Here is a 22321-nt window from a genome sequence, read left to right as displayed (position 1 = left end):
TGTGAAGCTTCATATAACCCAGAAATGGAAATAAGAGTAATCGTGGATTGGGGGAAACCTGCGTAGTGCAGACCTGTGGCCCTATTCCAAGTCCACCATGAAATTATCAAGCTACTCAAGTGTACTTTTCCTCCGAGATACATCAAGGGGCACAAACACCAGGGAGCTGATGGGGAAGGGACAGTAGCCTAGGGAAAGGGAGGGAGAGGGAAGCAGAGGGATGTGTGGAGGTGCATGGTTAATCAGTACCTGAGCGTGCAGCAGCTCCTCACACCTGTGAGCTTGTTTCTCGATTGCAGACACATACTGTTTCTCAATGGCGTCTAGCTGCTGCTTCACTGAAGACTGCAGAAGTGCCTAAAAACATGAAAAAGAAGAAGTTAGTTGGACCCGACAACCCCGGAGCCGACTCCTGGCATGCGGGTGTCTGACAGCTCTGCGTCTCAAGTGGGCAATCCGCACTCCAGAACCCACACACACGACACGGCGCACTGACACGGACATCAGCATCTATCTTCAGGTTTTTATTGCTTCCCATACTACACTTTTTTGGCTCAAAGTCTACACACCTTCTCCTTAAAAAAGTCAAGCCATAGAAAATGATAAAGAGAGTAAATAGTTCTGTTAAATAGAAATTCAGTTCAGTAGAGACCACACAGGATGAAGAGCAAATGAAGGCTGGTGGGGGGTGTGGGGGGAAGGAAAAAAAGCCAGACATATTTCACTGGCTGACAAAACTCCACATCCTCTGGACACACTGCAGTACCCATGGGCCAAGCATGATCTTCAAGACCACAAGGCAAGTGGAAGCAGATGGCGGCTCTGAGCAACTGAGACACTAAAACCTGCCCCCCAGGATGCTCATGCCCCCAAGATGAAAGGGTGGAGGTGTGTGTAAGCCAGCCATAAAACAGTATTCATAGGGGTAGCAGGGCTCGTGAGACAGAACTGCATAATGTGGACACCGGAAGCCAGGAAAGGAACATCTCACCACTCTGAGAAAGGCAAGTTGGCAAGTGTTGGTGCCAAGGCACCCCTTCCTGGACATGTTTACAAGACTGCCAGCTCTAAGCACTGTGTGATTCTACCATATTCTCATAATATCTGTGTGCTATTTATAGATTCTAGCATCCTAAATGCGCACAAGGGCTCTTCAGCAAACGCTCTGCTGTTAAACCTATGGTATAATAAACTACTCACAGTCAGAATGGCAGCTGAAGGCAGACACATCTTATGGGAAACAGACCTTTGGCATATTCACCAGCAAAAGAAAAGTGAGCCAAATCGCCTAATCTTTGTTTTGAAAATAGACTTATTCAGTTGGAAACAACAGGCATCAAAATCCTAAATAAACAGGCATGCATTTTATTTTTTTTAAACAAAACTAAAAATATTTTTTAAACCTCTGGATAAGTCTCAGATGCTCAGAAAACTGGTTCTTTTGCAATAGGAGTTGTAACACTGCTGTCTCAGCCTCATATCATGTCATAGCAGAGCAGAGGGTGAGGCTAGGGCCCAACTGTTGGAAGGAAAAGGATAGAGTGAGTGCTCACCCATGGGGAGATTGCTCCTGAAGCTGCCTCAGTCTTAGGCTGAGAAGCATAAGGAGTGATGGACAGAGAAACCAGAATTAAGTCTCTGAGCTGGACTAGATGCTGTGAATCTCTTAATTTTCCTCTAGCAAAATTTATTATTTGTTAGCTTAAATTCTTTTCAATGTTTTCTTTCATTTGAGACAGGATCTCATTAGTAGTCTTGGTTGGCCTGGAACTCATTTTGTAGACCAGGCTGGCTTTGAACTCACAAGATTCACCTGCCTCTGCCTTTCAATTGTTGGGATTAAAGGTGTGCCAACCACACTTGGCATAAAAAACTTTAATTAAAGAATGATATAGACAATTTGCTTGAATAATTGCAGGTCTTTTGTAAGGCATGCCTCCTTGTTTTGAGATGGGGTGTCAGGTAGCCCAGGCTGCCCTCAAGCTCACTATGTAGCTAGGTTACACTCCTGTCCCTACATCCCAAGTCTGGGAGGACAGTGTGTAGCCCCATGCTTGGCAAAACTGTCCTTCTCCTCTGGAATGTGTAATATGACAGAACTGTTCAACTGAAAGAGCTGTTTTCACTTCCCTACTTGCTGTGGTCCCAAACTATCTCAAATTCAAGTGACTAACTCTAATTTCTAGTCAGTTACATTTTTAGAAAGACAGAAAATAAAGCAGTCTCTTCCCATTAAGGAGACATCATCTGAACAGCCTCCACCTTCACCAATGCGTCACATGACCCCTCTTCTTTTGAACACCAGTTTTTGAGGATGAGTCCCTCAAGAGCTGCTCAGGAATGAGAAGAAAAGGCCAACATCCCGGCCGCATGCACACAACCTCCTATCTGCAAGGTAGGCAGATGGCACATATTACATTTTAAAGACCTCAGGGACCAGAAAGACAGAAAAGAAGCACTCTCTGATACCTATGTGTGTATATTGAGGCCTGCTGGTAAGGCTCAGCACAGCAACTGGCAGGAGGAAGCCAGAGGCCAGAGTGGAGGCAAATGCAGACAAGTAGAGGTGAGGTAGTGCAGGCGGGAGACCCTAACAGACCTCAAGTTACTCAACCTTGGGGTGGTCAGTGCCTCAGCACTCATGCACCCACTTGTGTGCCTGGCTTCCTGGGTTACTGTATACAACAACAGCTGTCTTACCATGTGAAACGCTCATGGATTTTAAGTCAGAGAAGGTACATTAACATTCCTAAATTGTCTTCTGTAACCGTCTTTACAGATAACGGCATGGAACAAAGGCTTCAGTCTGGATTTAAGATTTCCAATTCATTCTGGCTCCTGATTCAAGTTCAAATATGCAGTCCCTATGACCCAGTTAGGAAAAGGCCATCCAGACCCCATGTGCTCAACCTCTGGGGAGAAGAAAAGAGGCCTCATGTCAGGAGTGAACACCCCATGTCCACAACAGATCTGACTCCATTTCATTTGACAAAAATGAAAAAGAAAAGGAAAAACTATTGTCTAAGTTTTTTAACTCTCAATTGAGACATCAAAGATTTCTCCGTTTTTCTTCTTCTTCTTTTTTTTTTTTTTAAAGAACAATGCCAGCAAGGTCACACAGAGGCTGCAGGCAACGTCTGTTACCATTTTGGGTGTGTGGAGAGGTGCTGGCATTCAGGCTTTTCTGTAGACTGAGGACCAGTGCTGCATTTATACACAATTCAAGAGAGAAATGTTAGCTGATGGGCGTCGATCTTAGCGGAAATTCAATACAGTCTAGCCATGTTATAAAGTGCTTTGGAGGCTGTGAAAGCCAAAGAAAACCTTCAGGACAGAGGGAATGGTTCCTGCTGGCCTTGCCATTACAGGATTCTAGTAACATAAGAGCTGTTACCTCAAACACCACAGAAGTCTCCCAGTGAAAATTTCTTTTGTGCCATGGACAACACATTAAAATTAAGAAGTTTCTAAAATTAAGCACAGCACAGAGGCTGTGCATGTCTGCCTTCCAGATACTTCAACCTTTTGAAAAGCTGCCACATGGACCAGCCTCCCTCTCTGATGCCACAGCCTTATTCCTTGTGACTTGAATCACAACTATGGTTTCAATTGAAAGAACAAAGAAAGGAAAGCAAGATTGATTTCTGCCTAAACAGCCTCCCTCCTCATGAGTCCTCAGAGAATTAAATAAAGTACTTGGTTACTAATGCAGGAAGCCTGAAACAGAGGGGAGAAGGCATTGGGGGGTCAGCTATGATGCTGGAATGGACAGGTCTGAACGTCCCAAGCAGAAGCAAGCCCTACATCAGGACAGGAAGGACCTGGCTCTTACTATAACTCCTCCTCCATCTGTTTACCTGCATGTATCAACATGGTGCCTGTGTCTCTGCCATCAGCAGTGGTAATTGGGAAGAACTACAGAACCTCCCTTTGGTGATGATGCTCTTTTATAATGGTGGTGTCTTCACTCTTCTTATGGATGATGCTCCGAAATGGGACTACTCTAACAATTTCCTGACTGTTTTGTGTTTTAAATTCCTCACTGTATATACATAAAATAGACTCCTGGAAACAAATTGGTGTCAGCATTACTTACAGTAGTTGCTAGATTTAAAATCATTACTTTTTTTTTTTCCAACTTGGTGGGATCAACTCATAAAGTATAGGTCTCTCAGGAGAGAAGGAACGGTTCCTCACATGGAACCTTATCAACATTGATTGCTGAGAGGCTGGACTCAAACCAACTCATTAGATCAGCACCAGAGGACACACCTGCCTTGATGTCTTAATTTATTTATGAGGAGCAAAGTTACCAGACACCTCTACAGGTTGTTTAGAGTTATGAGGCAACAACACATAACAGAAGGGACTGCATGAAGGCCAATATCTGAAATTCTTAAGACCTGCTGACTTAAGACTCTTAGAAGTCAAGGATCACTTCCCCAGAACTGAAGCTTCCCCAGGATTTAGAATCAGCCCACACAGAAGTGGTGGCCACACCGTCACTCAACACTTACATGACTAAACCAGACTGTCACTAACTAGCATGAAAGAATCTCACTGTTAAATAGTGTGAGCTGGCCTGACAGCCTTGCCATCAACCCCAGCTGGTCTTTACCAACAGACTTCCTCGATCGGGGAGCGGCACATGGATATTCCACAAAATCACAAAACCAAGGTGTGCTGATTGCTGGTAATGGGAGTGGAGGGGAGTCACAGGTCACTCTCCACTGAAACTCCTTCTCACCGCTACAAAGCAGCCCGATCAGACACAGAGAGTTTAAGTTCTAAAAAGATAGTCACCTGTTTTCAAATTTTTTAAATTATTCATTGTGTGTGTTAGTATGTCCAAAAAAACAGTAGCTTTAGTAAGACTAATCCTTTAATAATATACAATTGTACAGAAAAGTTCATGTTCTCACACTGGGAACACACAGAAAGCTAGCTAGAAAATAAGAACTAAAATACAACTCAGCCTTTCTGATCTTGATAGTAGGCTACACACTAGTTAGAAACAGGATAGACAGTTAAAGAGTTTCTTGGTTCATTACATCTCTGTTGTCTGTCCTCAGAGTCTATTACACAAGAAAGAACAAATTTAATCACTTCTCTCTATATCTGTCAAACAGGCAGGAAGTTTAAAAGAAAATATACTCTTGTAGATGGCTGTCTTTATAGAGATGTCTATCAGCATACCCTCTCCCACACTTAGGAATTCAATTTAGAGTAAGAATGTTAACTCTCATCAGTTTCTCTCTGCTGCCAACAGCCATGGCATCAGTCCCATCACACTAAATGGGATGTTGATGACAAATGAATAAATAAATCTATGCTACAAACATGTCCATTCTTTCATCCATTCCAATCACTGCTTCTCAGGCACTTTCTGAATCTTCAGTCTCCACAGACCTGTCCTAGTGAGAGCTCAGGGATGGCATGACTGACACATGACACTGGTCAGGGCTGCCAGGAAACATGTTTTTACAGATGCCACTGTGTAGTCCCTTCTCTTACAGTATGAGCAGAGATGGACACGGTTGGATCAGCTTGGGTTCAGGCTGCCCACTCCATCAGAACATGCCTGGCCTCAACCATGTAAATAAGGAAAGGGGGAGCAGTACCTGTGGATTCATTGTCCTTCCAAGTCACTGACAGAATTTTCAGGGTAATAAGCAGAAACTGGCAATCTACCCTAGCTGGTAGAATAAGACGGACAATGATCAGATCAAATGCTTAACAATGAACAGTACTGATCATAAAAGGTTAAAAGGACCTTAGAGTGAACATTGTGATTTGTAAAGTGAAGGCAGTGTGGGGGAAGCAGGTGCGGTGCACTTAGGGGACAAATGACAAGTAAATCTCGCTCATTCTCAAGTGTATTATATTGGGGGTTCTTCCCGGAGATCTGCTATACAGTGAAGGAAGGTGATAGAGGGAGGAGGAAGGGAATGGAGAAGGGAGGAGGACATGGGGGAGGGAGGAAGGAGAGAGTGAGAAGATCTGTGTCTTCATCCAGAAGTCTCCCTCCTGCCCTATTACCAGGCTGCTACTTACCAACAACACAGGCAAAGCCATAATCTATAATAGAACAAGCTTTCTTCCAATGTTCCCAGTGCCTTTCGGTTTTGGCCTGACTAGAAAAACCACAAGAATAGCCTGGCATGTGGAGTTCTGGCTCAGCTCTGTAAACTCAGAGGCACAGAAGAGCCATTCTCAAGTACTCAACCTTTCTCAAACTTCCAGTGAGGTTAGGTCTGGTGGGAGGGACGAGGGAGGACAGGCCAAGGCCTGAGTCCCAATCCAGTCACTCATATCGAGCAGCAGGCTGCTGGGCCAAACTTCGCTGGCAACAGCAAACAACATTAGTGTCCAGGAAAAATCTGATCACATGATAAAACTTGGAATTTATGAGAGTCCATGCTCAATCAAATAACTAAAAGCTATAAATTTATTTCATACCTTTGGGCTAACAGAATGGTGAGATTCAAATAAAAGTATCTTAAATTTTACTTTTCCCATCTTTGGATGAAGACCCAGAAACATCTAATCAATGGAAATTACCCAACAAAGAGAAAACAAAGTTGTTTCTCCAATTGGAAAAGAACTTTATATAATATGGAGTAACTGTACACCCTGGGAAAAAGTCTCCTAAATGCAGTATGCTCTCCCTTACTAAAAGGCACAGTCATCTCAAGAGCTCAAATACAGTACTACCAGCCAGTAGAGGCTCTGGAAAAATGGATGCAGCAATCATGTGATTCTCGAGGCTGGCACATAACTGACACTGATTTGCTGTAATTCAACGCAATGCTTACCAAAGGAATTTAAGGCATATTCAAACTAAAAAAAAAAAAAAAAGCAAAAGACTTAGGCTCCCCAAAACATGGTTTAGTTACTATGGGAAACTGGAATACTCAAGATTGAGTCAAGATTATTCCAGAACAACTTTATGCAGAAACCTCACACCATTTTCCCATTGTAAGTAGAGAAACTCCTGTGCCTCAACTTCAGTGCATCTCACTGAGTGCCTGAATAGTGAAGGGAGTGGGGATCATCAGAATATTCTAATCATGAGAAAAAGAATCTGCCTATGTACTGTTTTTTCATTTAATAGCCCAGTGTTTACAAGTACTATTCATGCACTCAGTAAGGAGTAGACCTTGGCTTCTGGATTATGTAGAACTAAAGATATCCTTGGCTTCTAGATTATACATAGAACTAAAGATGGCACATGGAGTTAAGCTTCAGAAATAGAGAGAAAAGTGGCACTATGTGCCTGTGGAGAAGACATCTTCAAGTGTATAGATACTCTAAGGTCAGGGTAAACTGGCTGGTTGGTTGGTGGTTGTTTGGTTGATCAGTTGATTGGTTGACTGGTTGGCTGGTTGGCTAGCTGGCTGGTTGGTTGCTTGGTTGGTTTGTTCATTGGCTGTGTGGTCAATTGGTAGGTTGTTGGTTGGTTGGTTAATTGATGGCTGGTTGACTAGCTGGTTGGTTGATCGGTTGGTTGGTTGTTTGGTTGGTTTGTTCGTTTGTTGGCTGACTGGGTTGTTGGTTGGTTGGTCAACTGGTGGGTGGGTTGGTTGGTTGGTTGACTGGTTGGCTGGCTGGTTGGTTGGTTAATTGATGGGTTGTTTGGTTGGTTTAATTGGTGGGTTGGTTGGTTGGTGGGTTGATTGGTTGGTTGGTTAATTGGTGGGTTGTTTGGTTGGTTTAATTGGTGGGTTGGTTAGTTGGTTGGTTGGTTGTTTGGTCAATTGGTGGGCTGGCTTACTGGCTGGTTGATTGGCTTGTTGATTTGTACATTTGTTCTGATAGAGGATTTCAGGAAGTAGTCCAAGTTGGCTCTGAATTTACTATGCATCTCAGCCTGGCCTGGAATTCAACAAGTGTCCTTCTTTAGTCTCCTGTGTGCTCCCACACACAGCCAATAAAATGGGGAAGGAAAAGGTACCCTCCCCTGATGTTTGGCCAGCATCTAATTTTCATTTCACAAAAAAACCAAAAATGATAGAGAAAATGTAGAGCCACCCATAAATATGCCAAAAAATACAACACATCTTTACAGTTACAACTTGTTAGGCATGATCTGTGAAGAAATAAAAAACTAAACTCTACTTGGGATTTTAACTCATCGAGCAGGTAAAAATTCAAGGTTTTAACACTTTTGTCCAATGTGATCTTCCAAAAGCCTAAACCTTCTAATTAAAAGATATTTAATTATTTGTTTGGATAGGATGCAAACTACTGAGATATCTCACTGTCCCCTAAATATTTTATTTAAACAACAGCAAAAGAGTGATTTAATTCCAAAATTAGATAAAGTGAACTAGACAAGAGAACAACTTATAAATGCCTCTACAGAATAAAATTCTAAGTCCATATTTAAGAACAGCAAGAAAAAAAAAGTCTTTTACTAAACGATCTTTAAGTAAATACTATGCTAGGTTTTAGTTTTAAAAAAATGTGGGAAAGGGCAGGGCTGCAATTGAAAAAATACCCTCTATACAGTAGCAAAACAAAAATTTTAAGCAAAACAACATGTTCAGATCTTGTGTCAAGCTGGAATTTTCTAATGAACTAAGTGAGCTTCAAGTGAGATAAAATAAAAGCAGCATGTTTGACTAAGTGTCTTGAGAACGTCCCCTCACTGTTAGAGCAAGCTAGAAGCTGGATTTCAACACACTGAGTCAACTAAGTGCTTCCTTGGAAAATTCTTCCCAAAAGTTATTTAGGGAAAAAATAAAAGCCATTTTTGAAGTGGAGTTAGCACTGAAAATTACTTTACCTCAAGTATTGATGGGCACCGTGCTAGCTGGACTGAGGCATGAGGAGAAACTTGGTAAAGAACAACAGAAAGCAAGTGTCTCTGCAGAAGGTGCTCTCTCTTCAGAAGTCAAGAAGACACCACTAGGTCAGTAAACATGCCGTACTTTCTCCACACATGGCTTTCCTTGGTTCTCCCCTGGGCTGTTATACTGACCCTCCTTCACAAAAAGCTCTCTGACTCCAGAAACACAAGGCTGGAGTTTGTTTGTTTGTTTGTTTTTGTTTGTTTTTTTTTTTTTAAAAAAAAAAAACCCTGCTCTCATGTAAGTCAAATCCTATTTGCTTAGCTACAATCAAAACTCAAGTTTTTCTTGGTTTTCCCCTTAACTTTCAAGAACAAGAAACAGTCCATATACTCACTCACTCTCCCTGAGTTTATGTCATTTCTCTTATATGTGGTTTCACTGGAAATCATGTGTACGAACAAGTGGATACAGACCCTTAAGGCTCAGTCAATAATGGGATAAAAACATGAGAAATAGCAACAACAGGCTGAAGCTGAACACAGTGACAGAGAGGAGATGCAAATGGTCATGGCTTACAAGCCCTTGGGGAAGCAGAATAATGTTCAAACTTTGAAATAAAGACACAGGCCCTAGCTACACCTACTGGTCTAGTTTCCTGGGAAGACACCTACCCTAGCACACATGTCTCTGACAAGCAACACAAGGTATTTACCATGACCTTTAAAATCTGAGAACCAAAAGTTACATGTAACTGTGCTCTGATCCGTAAACAATTGCTAAGGTCACTTTAAAACAAAAAGCACAACTGTGATATAACTACCTATGTCAGGAAAGGCAGACACTCTGATCAGTGTCTCCAGCAAAGGTCCTGTGCTTCTCAAAACTACTGGTCCTGGGGCAGCAATCACATCAGACAAATGTAGATGTAACCAACCGTGCCTGTATGTACAGCCCTCCAGGTCCTCTATGGTTGAGGTTAAAGGCGTGCGCCACCGCCGCCACGCACTTGCTATGGCTCTAATAGCTCTGACCCCTGGGCAACTTTATTTATTAACATACAATTAAAATCACATTTCAGTACAAGTAAAATACCACCACAGACAAAAGGATTCCGAGACTATCAAATAAGCAAATGAAGAAAAGCTTTCCTGCTGCTTGTGCTCAGCAATCTCAGGCACCAGACCCTAGGACCTTTCAGGATTTACATTTGCTTCACTCTGCTAAATCCTGAGAAAAAAAGACATTCAAAATCAGTGCATAATTCGTAATAGCCAGAACCTGGAAACAACCTAGATACCCCTCAACCCAAGAATGGATAAAGATAATGTGTTACACTTACACAATGGAGCATTACTCAGATGTTAAAAACAATGACATCAGGAAATTTGAAGGCAAATGGATGGAACCAGAAAAAAAAAAAATCATCCTGACTGAGGTAACCCAGAACCAGAAAGACAAACATGGTATGTACTCACTCACAAGTGGATATTAGCTATAAAATAAAGGATAATCATGCTGCACCCCACAGACCCAGAGAGGCTAGGTAACAAGGAGGGCCCAAAGCAGGATGCATGGATCTCCCAGAGAAAGGGAAATAGAAAAAAATCTCCTGGGTTGACTGGGGGGTACAAGTGGGGATGGGAATATGAGGGATCAGGTTAGGGGAATGGATGAAGGGGGAGAGTACTGAAAGGGATGACTGGAAGTGGCAGGGGGCGGGGTAGGGGGTGGGCAGTTCAGGGTCAGGTGGAAACTTGGTACAAGGGAACCTCCCAGGAATCTACAAAGATAACCCCAGCTAAGGCTCCTAGCAATAGTGGATACTGAACTGGCCATCTCCTGTGATCTGATTGGTGACTACCCTAACTGTCATCAGAGAGTCTTCATTCAGTAACTGATAGAAACAGATGCAGAGACCTACAGCCAAGCACTGGGCCAAGCTCAGGGAATCCTGCTGTTGAGAGGGAGGCAGAGGGGTCAAGAACATCACAAAGGAACCCATAGAAACAACTAACCTGGGCTCACAGGAGCTCACAAAGTCTGGACCAACAGCCAGGGAGCCTGCATGGGACCAACCTAGGCATTCTACATATACATGACAGTTGTGTAGCTTGATCTACTTGTGGGACTCCTAGCAGTGGGAGCAGGGGATATTCCTAATGATTTAGCTGGCTCTTGGGAACATATTCCTCATACTGGATCGCCTTCCCAGCCTTAACACAAGGGGAGGTGCTTAGTCTCACCATAACTTGATATGTCATGCTTTGTTGATTCCCGTGGGAGGCCTGCCCCTTCTGAACAGAAACAGAGGAGAAGTGGATAGGGGTGTAGAGGGGAGGTAGGAGGAGGGAATGGAAAGAGAGGAGGGAGGGGAAACTGCAGTGAGGATGTAAAATAAATAAAGATAATTACGTTATGTTTTAAAAAAATCAGTGCATAAAAGGAAAATATACAAAACTCAGTAGACACTATGGGGGAATCCACATATTCAGTACACTAGTCTTCCCAGTTGGTTTTCTTCTGCTCTGTAACAGACCTTCCTGTGTCTTTCTCATGCCCTGGTGAACTACTGAATTTCTAAATGAATAAAAGAATGTTGGTTTTTAAATAGGAGCCCAAAAGGATTAAAGGCTGGACTGGGCCACCATCTCCTGTTCTCAAGTGAGTTTTTCTGAAAAGTTTGCAACAAAAATCTGTACCACCCTATTACAGAAGTAAAAGAGAGTCATCAGTCATAAAATAATGAAAGGACACTCACATGCTGGGAAACTGACATGCTGAACACACTAGCCAGCATCTATCTACTAGGGCTTATTACCTATATGATAGGTTTGTTCACCATGTGTACAATATCCCATGACCATGATGCATCTTTACTCCTTGTATATTGAAGACAATAAATGTCATAATCAGAGAAGCTGCCTCAAGGTCACAGGAGTCAACAACAGAGTCCAGCTCTAATATACACGTCTGATTATAAAACTTCTGCTCTTGGGCCACCAGGTCTACTACTAGGAGCACTTAGCTACAAGGTACAAATTGTGGTCACTATAAAACATTCCTTACAATAAATGTCTACAATATTATGCAGAATCTCCATAGACAGCATAAAATAGAACATCCAGCTTATTAATATAGAATGACTTTAAACCTTAAAGTCATTAAAACATGGGATTGGCTTGCTTATATTCTGAGGATCACAAGAACTAAATTCCTCTCATTTCATAAATCCAGGAATGTTGCAGAGTGGATCAGAACTTTCTCTTCTTAAAGAAAAGTTCATGGCATGGCATGGCATGGCTTATTTCTATATTAGGTTAAACAAAACCAAACAAAACAAAAACCGAAAAACAAAACAAACAAAAAAAAACAAAAAACACTACAGGTTGCTTCATTTGGACATTTTAAAAAGTGACATCTCACCTGAGCAGTAGCAGATAAAGAAGCCAAGCTAATACAATAACCCCCGCCCCCATCTCCTGAACTGGTCAATAAACAGAACAAAAGACTGGAATATTCAGCCCTAACCCAGCATTCACATCGCACTCCTTAACCCAAGGCTCAGGAATCTTCGTGAAAGGGGGGTTGCAAAGATGTTTTTAAAAGCCAGATGGGGTGGACGACTTCAAGGAAATTGCTTTCTAGACACAACAGTGCAGAAGCAGTAAGAACTCGCAGAGACTGTGTTAGCACAAGACCCTCCTAAATCTGGCCAGAGAGAATCCCAGCAGAGAGGAAAGGTGGACATGCAATCTCACCAGCTGAGAAGTAGTTAGCATCTGACAGCTGCTGGGAGAGGGAGAGATTCTTCTCCAATGATGGTAGGCTGGTGGGCTGACCATACACCAGAGCAGGCCCAATCCCAAGACGAGTTGGCCACACAAACCAGACTCAATGGGGAAAGAAGGGGTAAAAAATAATCGCAAAATTAGGTGAGAAGGGAACAGAATGAAGCTTTAAAGGATACTGGTGAGAATATCTCGGAGGGGCAGAGTGCACCATAGTAAGAATCACAGCTCTCTAATGTTTCAATCTCAGAGGAAAAGCTGACAGAGCAGCTTGTCTACACAGCCTATTTCTAGAGCACCTGCTGGAAAGATGCTACAGCCCCAATGTATCTGAGCTGTTTCTCCTCAGTGGACTCAACTCCCTTGTGCTGGGATGGAGCTTACCAAAGAGTCAGGAAGGAGAGAGGCATGTGGACACAGCCACACGGCAGTTCATGGGAACAAATTTATGGTATCTGAATAGAAACTCATTATCCAGGATATGACAAATTCAGTGGCACTCTGTAGGTCATTTGATTAATTCCCAACACTTTTCATTAAATCACGATGGAGCACACTGGAACTTATGTCCTCCTTGAATATTAAACTGTGACAACAGTAGAGAAGTAAATGCAACAAGCAGGTCTCAGCCACGTTCCTTCAAAAATGACATTTGCAAAGAAAATCACAAAATGCATATCTTATCATGACTTATCATCTCATTAACTACGAGTGTTGAGAATGATACAAACATGCTTGTTGAAAAAGGAATACTGCGGAAAAAGGAATACTGGAGAGATGGCTCAGCAGTGAAGAGCACTGGCTGCTCTTCCTGGGGACTTGGGCTCAATTCTCAGCTCCCACATGGTTGCTTACAACTATCTATAACTCCAGTTTTAGGATATCTGTAGCTATCCATTGGTGAACTCCATACCTATGGTGATATTTTAATTGTACTGAAATGTGATTTTATTTGTATGTTAATAAATAAAGTTGTCTGGGGGTCAGAGCTAAAAGCAAGCCACAGCAGAAACTGGGCGGTGGAGGTGCATGCCTTTAATCCCAGAACTTGGGAGGCAGAGCTAGGCAGATCTCTGTGTGTTCAAGGATACAGCCAGCATGGAGACACACGCCTTTAATCTCAATACCAACCATAGAAGACCTGGAGGTCTGTATAGATGGGCAGTGATGAGGAGGTCATGTGGTTGGGTTTACAACCAATGAGAAGGCAGAATAGAAAGTCAATACAAAGGACAAACACACAGGAAGTAGGGCTCTTGCTGAAGAGGACAAGAAGCAGCAGTGAAGGGTAAGGTTTTTAGCTCTGACCTCTCGGGCTTTCATCTCTGCATTGGCTCTGTGTTTCTAATTTAACAAGACCGTTCATCTACACATACCAATACTATATATCACTGATATTACATTACCATAACCTGTTACTAATTAATTATACACAAATCTGTAGATGTAACATAGATTTAGCTAATTTAAAAAAAGAAAGCAAAGTACATAATTTTTTCAAAGTTATTTAGTATCTTAATATTTTTCCTATAACAGGTAAATCCACATCAGAGGTAAAGACACTATGGCAACTAGCTAATTAATTAATTATATACTATTTTACATTAGACTTCACCTGCCAATAGTCTCAAATATTTTGAGTCTCACAAATACAACACAATATTTAGTGTAACTCTGTAATCATTGAGTACACTTTCAATGGCCACCTACTCCACTCAATGGCTTATTCACCACTAAGGGTATGGTCTGGATCTGAACTGTCCCACAAAGGCTCGTATGTTAAAACCTTAGTGTCAGATGATGAGACCTGGAAAATGACTAATCATGGTGGTCTAATCTCTCAATATTTAGGGTAGCAACTAGAGGAAGTAGGTCCCTGAGGACATGTCCTTCTAAGACCCTGTCCTTCATCTCCTGGGCTGCCAGAAAGTGGACATCTCTGCTACACATACTCCATCATGACACCCAGCTTTATCTTGGGTCCAAAGCAAGGAGTCAACAGACTGTGAATGGAAATCTCCAAACCATGAGCCAAAATCAACCCTCCCTCTCAGTGGGTGTGTTTAGCCATGGTCTATGACAGTGAAGAGGTCTGACAAACACATACAGCTAGGAGAGGTCTGTAGCAGGAATCTTAGAGAGTCTTATAATAAAATCAAACCCGGGGCCAGTTACTGGGGTGAAATGCTGGATGGTCAGAGAGACAGAACAAGCCACAGCTAACCTCATCTGGCCAACTTCTCAGCTGGTCTTGTTTCCTCAGACTGGAAGCCTCTGTGTCCTCATCCCAATGACTCCCAGCTGAACTGCTTCTTGAAAGCCAACTGCCTAACCAGCCAAATGCTTCTAGTTCCTGATCCTCACGCCTTATATTTGTTTCTGTTTTTGCCATCACTCCCTGGGATTAAAGGCTCGCTTTCTGGGATTAAAGGCGTGAGTCACCATGCTTGGCTGTATCCTTGAACAGATGGATTTCTGCCTCTGGAATGCTAGGATTAAAGGCGTATGCTAACACTGCCTATCCTTTATGTTTAATATTGTGGCTGTTCTGTCTCTGACCCCAGATAAGTTTATTAGGGTGCACAATATTTTGGGGAACACAATACCACCACAGAGGTCTATAACCTGAGTGTGATTCTGCATACCCAAGAGTAAAGCTTTCCCTGGGGTTTGCAAAGTCAGCATAACCTCCTGAACCTACCTTATACTCATCCACAATAATGCTCAGTGCCTCGTGCCCAGCCTTCCTCATGTCTTCCAATTCTTGCTTATGCTTTTCCTGAAAGGGAAAAAGAAATTGAATCCACAATTTGTTCTTCATGTTTGTTCCACAATCATAATAAACCAGTAACTTTTCCTTTATACCCCTGTGGCATGCAGAATGCTGAGTCTGCAGGTGACATCAAGGAGAAAGCGGATTTGTTGGCTTGTGTTTTTTTAGATAAAAGTCCATCTAAAACATGGGCATGCAGAGAAGCAAGGAGGCATTTGTGAGACAAAGGCAGATGGATCTCTGTGAGTTTGAAGCCAGCTAGGTCTACATAGTGAAAGACAGTAAGTCAGAGCCGAACAGTGAGACTCTGTCTCAAAAATAAAAAAAAATAAATAAATGGAAGTATTTGAGTATTATTCTCCAATAAACATGTTTGTTTTCTGCATAGAATTCAGTAATGTGTGGACTTTTATGTCTTCCATTACTCCTTCTATTGAAAATAAGATACCTTAATCACACTTAGTAATCCTGAAATGCCCATTCTGTTTTCCTTATGCCCAGAAAGATCCCAGCACAATTGCTGTAGAGCCTGGACTTCTGAATGGTATTAGAGTCACAATAGAAGCACTCCTACTTCACAGAGCACCTCAGCCCAACACTCAAGTCACCTGGCCACCCTATGCTGCAGATGCAGATGTGATGGAGACTCAAAGACTAATGACTAAATAGATACATATGTAAATGAGGAGCTGTACAATCAACAGCAACATTTGCTTAGCTATCATAACTATTGGGGTGATTCAGTTAGGGTTCATTCTTCAATACCCAGGCTAAAAATTATTTTTCAATATTTACTTGTATATTACATTGTATATTATTTTTATATTATATATATTATTTCAATAATTATTTTTCTTTTATGCTTTGCCACTGCCAAGCCTACTAAAACTCACATGAATCCCTTCTAATAAATTAATCAAGGCAGAGCAAGGGCACCCTTTGCCACACAGATGGTGCACAGCCATCTTTTGATTGACAGATTGGTAAGGAATAAGAAAACAATGAAACTGTGTGGGCCAATCAAACATGACATTCTACCTAAGATAAGGTAACCAACCGATCTTGCCTTTCAAATTCTTCGGTGGGGCTCAGTCTAGGAATAGGAACTGAATTTGTTAATGTCATCTGATTAAGATACTTCCAATGCAGGCTTGACCAGCACTTTCTCTGAAGCCATGGGTCATAATAACTAAACCAACCCCACAGGAGAAGGCAGCACATGCACCTTCAAACAACACACAAGGAAATGAGTCCAGCAATAGATCAAAACAAGGGACAGCATGGAAAAGCCCAAGGCTCTGAGGAGCAGAGCACGCTTTGGTCCTGCTGTGGTCTAGGGAACTGTGGGAGCCCGTTCTCGGGTTCCTCGTGGCTTTACCCAGCAGGTCTGCATAGATGATTAGGACCACAGGCCTGAGTGCAGGTGTCTGAGATGGTCTGCACTTGGCTGTGCTAGGGAAGGAGGTCATTTGCTCCACCCCTTGGTGTCTCTATAAAAACCCTGGGGCAGAGACAGTTGGGGCCTGTTGGAAAAGGTTCCAGGTCCTCTCGAGGCTATCCTTTATTTTCTATCTGTTTATCTCCGCAAGATTCTCTGCAATAAATCCTTCTATCTAATATTTCCTGCTGCTCGCACTCAAGAAAACTCTGGGGAGCTGTGGGGTTGGTGGGTAAACGCCCCACAGGGAACCACCCAGGTTGGCCTACTGTAAACCAGGGCATGGAAAGCTCAGGCTGTCACACACATGTCCAAACAATGAGATGTGGTGCAACACCATCTCATGCTTTCCATTAGCTGTGACACAAGACATTCCTTCAGGGTCTTTGTTTTTGAGACAGGTTCTCCCTCGATAGCCTAGGTTAATAATCTAGGACTCACTATGCAGTCTCCCAGGCTGGTTTCAAGTTGACAGTATTCCTTCATCTGCCTGGTAAGTGCTGGGATTCAGGCTTGAGCCACCACACTCAGCTTCCTTCTGACAAAGGTCAGGTCTGGCTGAGCCCAAAGGGTTCCCTACTCCTTGCAGAGAATGTAGTCATAGACTTAAGGCATCTGGCACTTTGGTTTCTTTATACACTTGGTGACAAGTAATAGCACATGACCAAAAACCCGGGAATCTTCCCATGGGTCTCAAAAATGTCATTTTCAGACAAATGTTGAATGGTGAGAAATAACAGATCTAAGGATCAGTTTAAAAGTATCATGCAGAACTACAAACAGAAGCAAAGCATTCTTTGCAAAGCTGTGGAAGCATTTACGTTTGTGACCTCAGTAAGACTGTCCCCTCAGCTTATGGTAAAGCAAATCTCCCAGTATTCCTGACTGAATGACCTTGACCACTAATGGCTGCCTCCACATACTGCATACATTTCATCCACAAGCTTAGAAGGGCCTTGCTGAGTCTTCCTCAACAAAAAGAAGAGACTAAAGCAAATTCCTCCAAAACTTTTACTAACAAATAAAAGATGGGGTTGTACAGAGAACTCCACATCTCTTCACAGAGGCACAGAAGTAAGGAGCTCATTTTCCTACATGCTAATTTACAAAGGTTTTCATTTAGACATGACAACCCCATATCCATATCTAAACCCAAACTGTAAGGAATTAGTAAGTTAGCAAATGAGGGACAAAGATGAAAACATCCACTCCTGTGGAATTCAGGGTGATGCCTGTGTCTCCCTCCTTGAGCACAGAGGCTCATCCATCCACTTGCAGGCTCTAAGGTGTGAACAACTCCACCCCCATGAGGAGCCTAGGAAGCCTCCTGTGAAGCTGCCAGGCATCAGATTAGCACCATTTGGGATGCTAAATTCTTCAAAGGCGGATCCTTGAGAAGACATGCTTAGAGCTAATTTAAGCTAAGCAGAGGGGGAAGATGGAAATGGAAGTTAGAAAAGGAAAACAAAAAGAAAATGGCAGAAGGAATGAAGGAAGAGGGAGGAATGGGGGTGGGGAAAAAGGGGGAAGAGAAGGTGAGAAAGAGGGGGAAGTAGTGGAAGAGTCACCATGCCTAAGGAAAGCTGCACCTCTCTCCTGGTGCAGAGATGACCACCTCCAGCCCTCCCTACCAGGGGATCAGAGCATGGTATTTAGCCAACCAACAGCAGAGCAAAGAGTCCCCAGGAAGTGAGGATGGCTCACTGGTAAAATGTCTGTTGTAGAAGCATGAGACCTAAATTCAAGCCCCAGGTCCATTACAACCTGGTTGTACTGGAGTGTTCCCACAATCCCAGAGCTGGGGCTTGCTAGACAAGCAATCTCAAAATCAGAATGTGATTTAGGAAGACAACAGATATCAACTTCTGCCCTATACACACATGTGCACTCATACATAGACACACACACACACACACACACACACAAAAAAAAAAAAAAAAAAGAAAGAAAAAGAGAGAGAGAGAGAGAAGGAAAGAGAGAAAGAAAGAAAAATACCTGTGCACATAAGACTTTTAAAACATCATTCTAATCATTATGGATACAAACCTCTCTATAGATGCTGCAATGTTGCATGGCTTCTGGGGGGGGGGGGGGGGGCGGGTGAGGACACTTTCCAAGTCTGCTGTAGTTTAATCCCAGTGGCAGGAGCACACTTGTAACAGTTTCTCCAAATAGTTAACACTTCAGTCATTATAAAGTAGCTGAGCAAGAAAAATCACTTCTTCATGCTTTGGCCACTTGTCTGTATTGGGTGTTTCTGTCCACAATATTATCATTTGGTTTCATGTATTTCAACATTCTAAAATCCCAGCTTTGATACTCAGAGTGATCTGAAATGACCTCACCCCCAAAGACATGGTTCAGGTCATCATTCTTGTATCTTCCAATGTAACTATACCTGGACGATGATAGAATGTGACCAGCTTGGAGTTAGTGTGAACCACAAATCCAACAGATGGGATCTTTGCAAGGGAAAGGGAAGGAACATGAGACAGAGACACTAGACTATAAGGAGGACCGTGAGTCTGGTAGGTCGACTTGTCAAATGCTAGTTGTCACCTTCTGTATACTCTATATACTCTCACGGCCCTCGGCAAGACTGAAAGGCAGTGAGGACAATGTGGAGAACAGTCACACTGTAGCAAGCCAAACACCCTTACAAGGGAGTCTTCAACAAGATCTGACTAGACAGAGGCGGCATGAGAAGGACAGCAGGGCGAGGCCTGCGAGAACTGTGGGATGCGAGAGAAAGAAGCCTACACCCTGAAGAGCTCTGTGCTGTTGTACTGTAATACGGACATTTCCGAAAAGTGACGACGACAAGGGAAGAACGTTGGGGGAAAGGCCAGAAAACTGGTGCAAACGTGAACACTAACAGTGCTTCTGGGAAGGGCACAGAGGAAAATGAAGAACATGATTTTGAAAAATAAAAGTGACTTCTGCCTTTAGACAGAGTGGTAGACATTGTAGATGAACTATAATCTACTAATGGGCAGAAAACCATTTATAAGTAATGTGTTTCCGTGTGTGTGTGTGTGTGTGTGTGTGTGTGTGTGTGTGTGTGTGTGTGTGCAAAGGCTTGATGGCACAGCCTGGTTTCTCCTTGCTGCTTTTAGTAAAATATAAGAGTAAAGAAAAACTGAGAAGGCAAATTACTAAACATAATACAAGAAACAGATGTTTAGGGCAGCAAGGGGTACAGGGACAGTGCCTTCAGCACCCTGCAAGCTTTCTGGGCCTCTGGCACAAAAGCAGCCAAATTATGTGTGCAGCGCTCCTGGGCGTAGGGAGCAAAGAGAACCAAGGCTGAAGGAGGAGGAGCACAAGTCCAAAGACTCTGGGTTCCATCCCTAGCACCACAGTCAACCAGTCAATCAACTGATAAATCAAAAGTCAGTGCTGTTTTCATTAAATTGTGACTAGAGTTTGGTAATTACCTTGTTTAGGTCTTACAGGTAGAGCTGAATCCCTAAATCATGAAAGTTGAGTTCTGTGTTCAGTAACAGTATCCAATACACACAGATCCAGGGCAAGGTACATGCCACTCCCTCTCAGGACAGAAAAATGGCCTGCTGCAAGGCACATTAGGGGAAGGGCATGTGGTAACTCACGTACTTAGGAAAAATGACAGCTTGTGGGAGGGCGCAGTGATCCCAGCTTCATAGACTGTCAGTGTGGGCCCTTCCTGGCGTGAAGGGAAGGACATAAATGAACAAGTATGTGCTGAGGAGAGAAAGAGTGGGCAACTCGTGGGTTGAAGAAAGACCAGGAGTCTACAACTAAGAAAGCATCACCATCTCTGAAGGCAACATGTGTTCACACCACAGAGCTGCTCACAGGACCAGGCAAGTTCACACCAGTGTGCTCACACCACAGAGCCACACACAGGACCAGGAAAGTTCACACCAGTGTGCTCACACCACAGAGCCACACACAGGACCAGGCAAGTTCACACCAGTGTGCTCACACCATAGAGCCACACACAGGACCAGGCAAGTTCACACCAGTGTGCTCACACCACAGAGCCACACACAGGACCAGCCAAATTCACACCAGTGTGCTCACACCACAGAGCCACACACAGGACCAGCCAAGTTCACACCAGTGTGCTCACACCACAGAGCCACCCACAGGACCAGCCAAATTCACATCCGTTTTCCTTATCTTCCTTTTGCTTTTGAAGAAAATTGGAAATTCATAAATCAAAGTGATTTCTTAAGCGGTCTCAAAGCAAAGACCACACATTCTAACACAGTTTGACACTGAGTAAGCATGTTACATATGTGAACCTGTGCTTTGAAATGTGGGAAGAAGAGACCCATCAAAACGGGAGACAGTGTGTGCTACCAAGAAAATATCTTCTCCTCTGTCTGTGGCCAGAGATGGTGTTTCTACTAAGAAGTATTTACTAGAGTTTAATCATGTTAAAAGGAAACAAAAGGGTTAAGCATATCTGCTGCCATAAAATATCAAAATTTCCTATTTTTTAAAATAGTCAAGAAATGATTAATAAGTGGCCTTTAAATTCCAAACTACATATTTTTCTGTAATATTTGCAACTTGTTAAACTCAATTTTGTACAAATACTACATTTTTAGTATAACTGAAGTTTCACTAAATTACAGCCCCTAAAATTTCAAATTTTCCTTTTTTCCTTTTTTGGGAAATATCTATTGATTCCAAATAAAATAACTATTTTAGATATGAAATTAGATTAACAGAAGAAACTATCTGTGACAAAAAAAATGTGTCCTATCTCACAAATGCAACTTTTTTCCTCTCTCAACTATTCTAAGTAATTGGCAAATCAACAAAAGCATTAGCTCTCAGAAAACTCACGTCAATTTTTCTCAAGTTAACACCAGAGACACACAGAAAGTTCTGAGCAGAAGCAGAGGGTCTACCTTGAAGGACTGAAAGTCCCTGGTGCCCCAAACATGTCAGGTAGCAACACCGTTGGCAGGAGCACCAGCAGAGAGGTTTATAAAACGAGACACTATTTCCGTACATTCGTACTGTTTGCCAACAAAAGCGGCCAACAAACAGTGGAATACCTCGTAATTATGGAACCAGGAAGACCATAAAAGTAAAAAAGCCAAATTCCTTTCTCTACATATTTTATAAAAGATATATCTACAGGTAAAAAAGCAGAAATGGGCGAGACTTTTTCTCTAAGTTCATGTTTTCTCTCCCCACCCTCCCTACAGAGGAAGATGGCTTGCAGGATCTTTGGTTGTTTAGAGATAGTTAAATGTGCATGGCCTGGCAGCTTCCTGTTCAGCTTGCCCCCTCAGTCTATTCTAATCGCTCTCATCTCCGTCAGTGGGTCAGCTGCTTCAGCAGCAATGGAAATCTACCACATAGGGTGCCTGAGACCCTTCGTGAGTTTCTAAACTCAGGACAATATCCAAACAGCCAGTGAGATGGTATCATCTTCTTCTCTCATGGATGCAGTGTAATTTTCCAGAAGTCCTAGGTCTGGTGATATCACCAACAGTGTGGTTTGTAAGCACAGTGACATGTTGAT

General features: G+C 42.7%; 1 protein-coding gene across 6 annotated transcripts in view; it reads right to left on the bottom strand.

The window, feature by feature from the left end:
* The window catches only part of Ccdc91 (coiled-coil domain containing 91), a 158918-nt gene that overhangs the window by 93845 nt on the left and 42752 nt on the right, over positions 1–22321 (bottom strand). For all 6 annotated transcript variants that reach the window (XM_059256398.1, XM_059256399.1, XM_059256400.1 and 3 more), the window contains 2 exons: positions 15285–15362; positions 250–357 (listed from right to left, as the gene is read on the bottom strand). In XM_059256398.1, coding sequence (XP_059112381.1) covers positions 250–357; positions 15285–15362 — 186 coding nt within the window. The remainder of the gene's footprint in view (positions 1–249; positions 358–15284; positions 15363–22321) is intronic.

The sequence above is a fragment of the Peromyscus eremicus genome, chromosome 3 (assembly GCF_949786415.1).
Source record: "Peromyscus eremicus chromosome 3, PerEre_H2_v1, whole genome shotgun sequence".
Taxonomy (NCBI): Eukaryota; Metazoa; Chordata; class Mammalia; order Rodentia; family Cricetidae; genus Peromyscus; species Peromyscus eremicus.
Note: the sequence above shows the minus strand (reverse complement) of the source record. Positions and strands in the feature narration are given on the sequence as shown.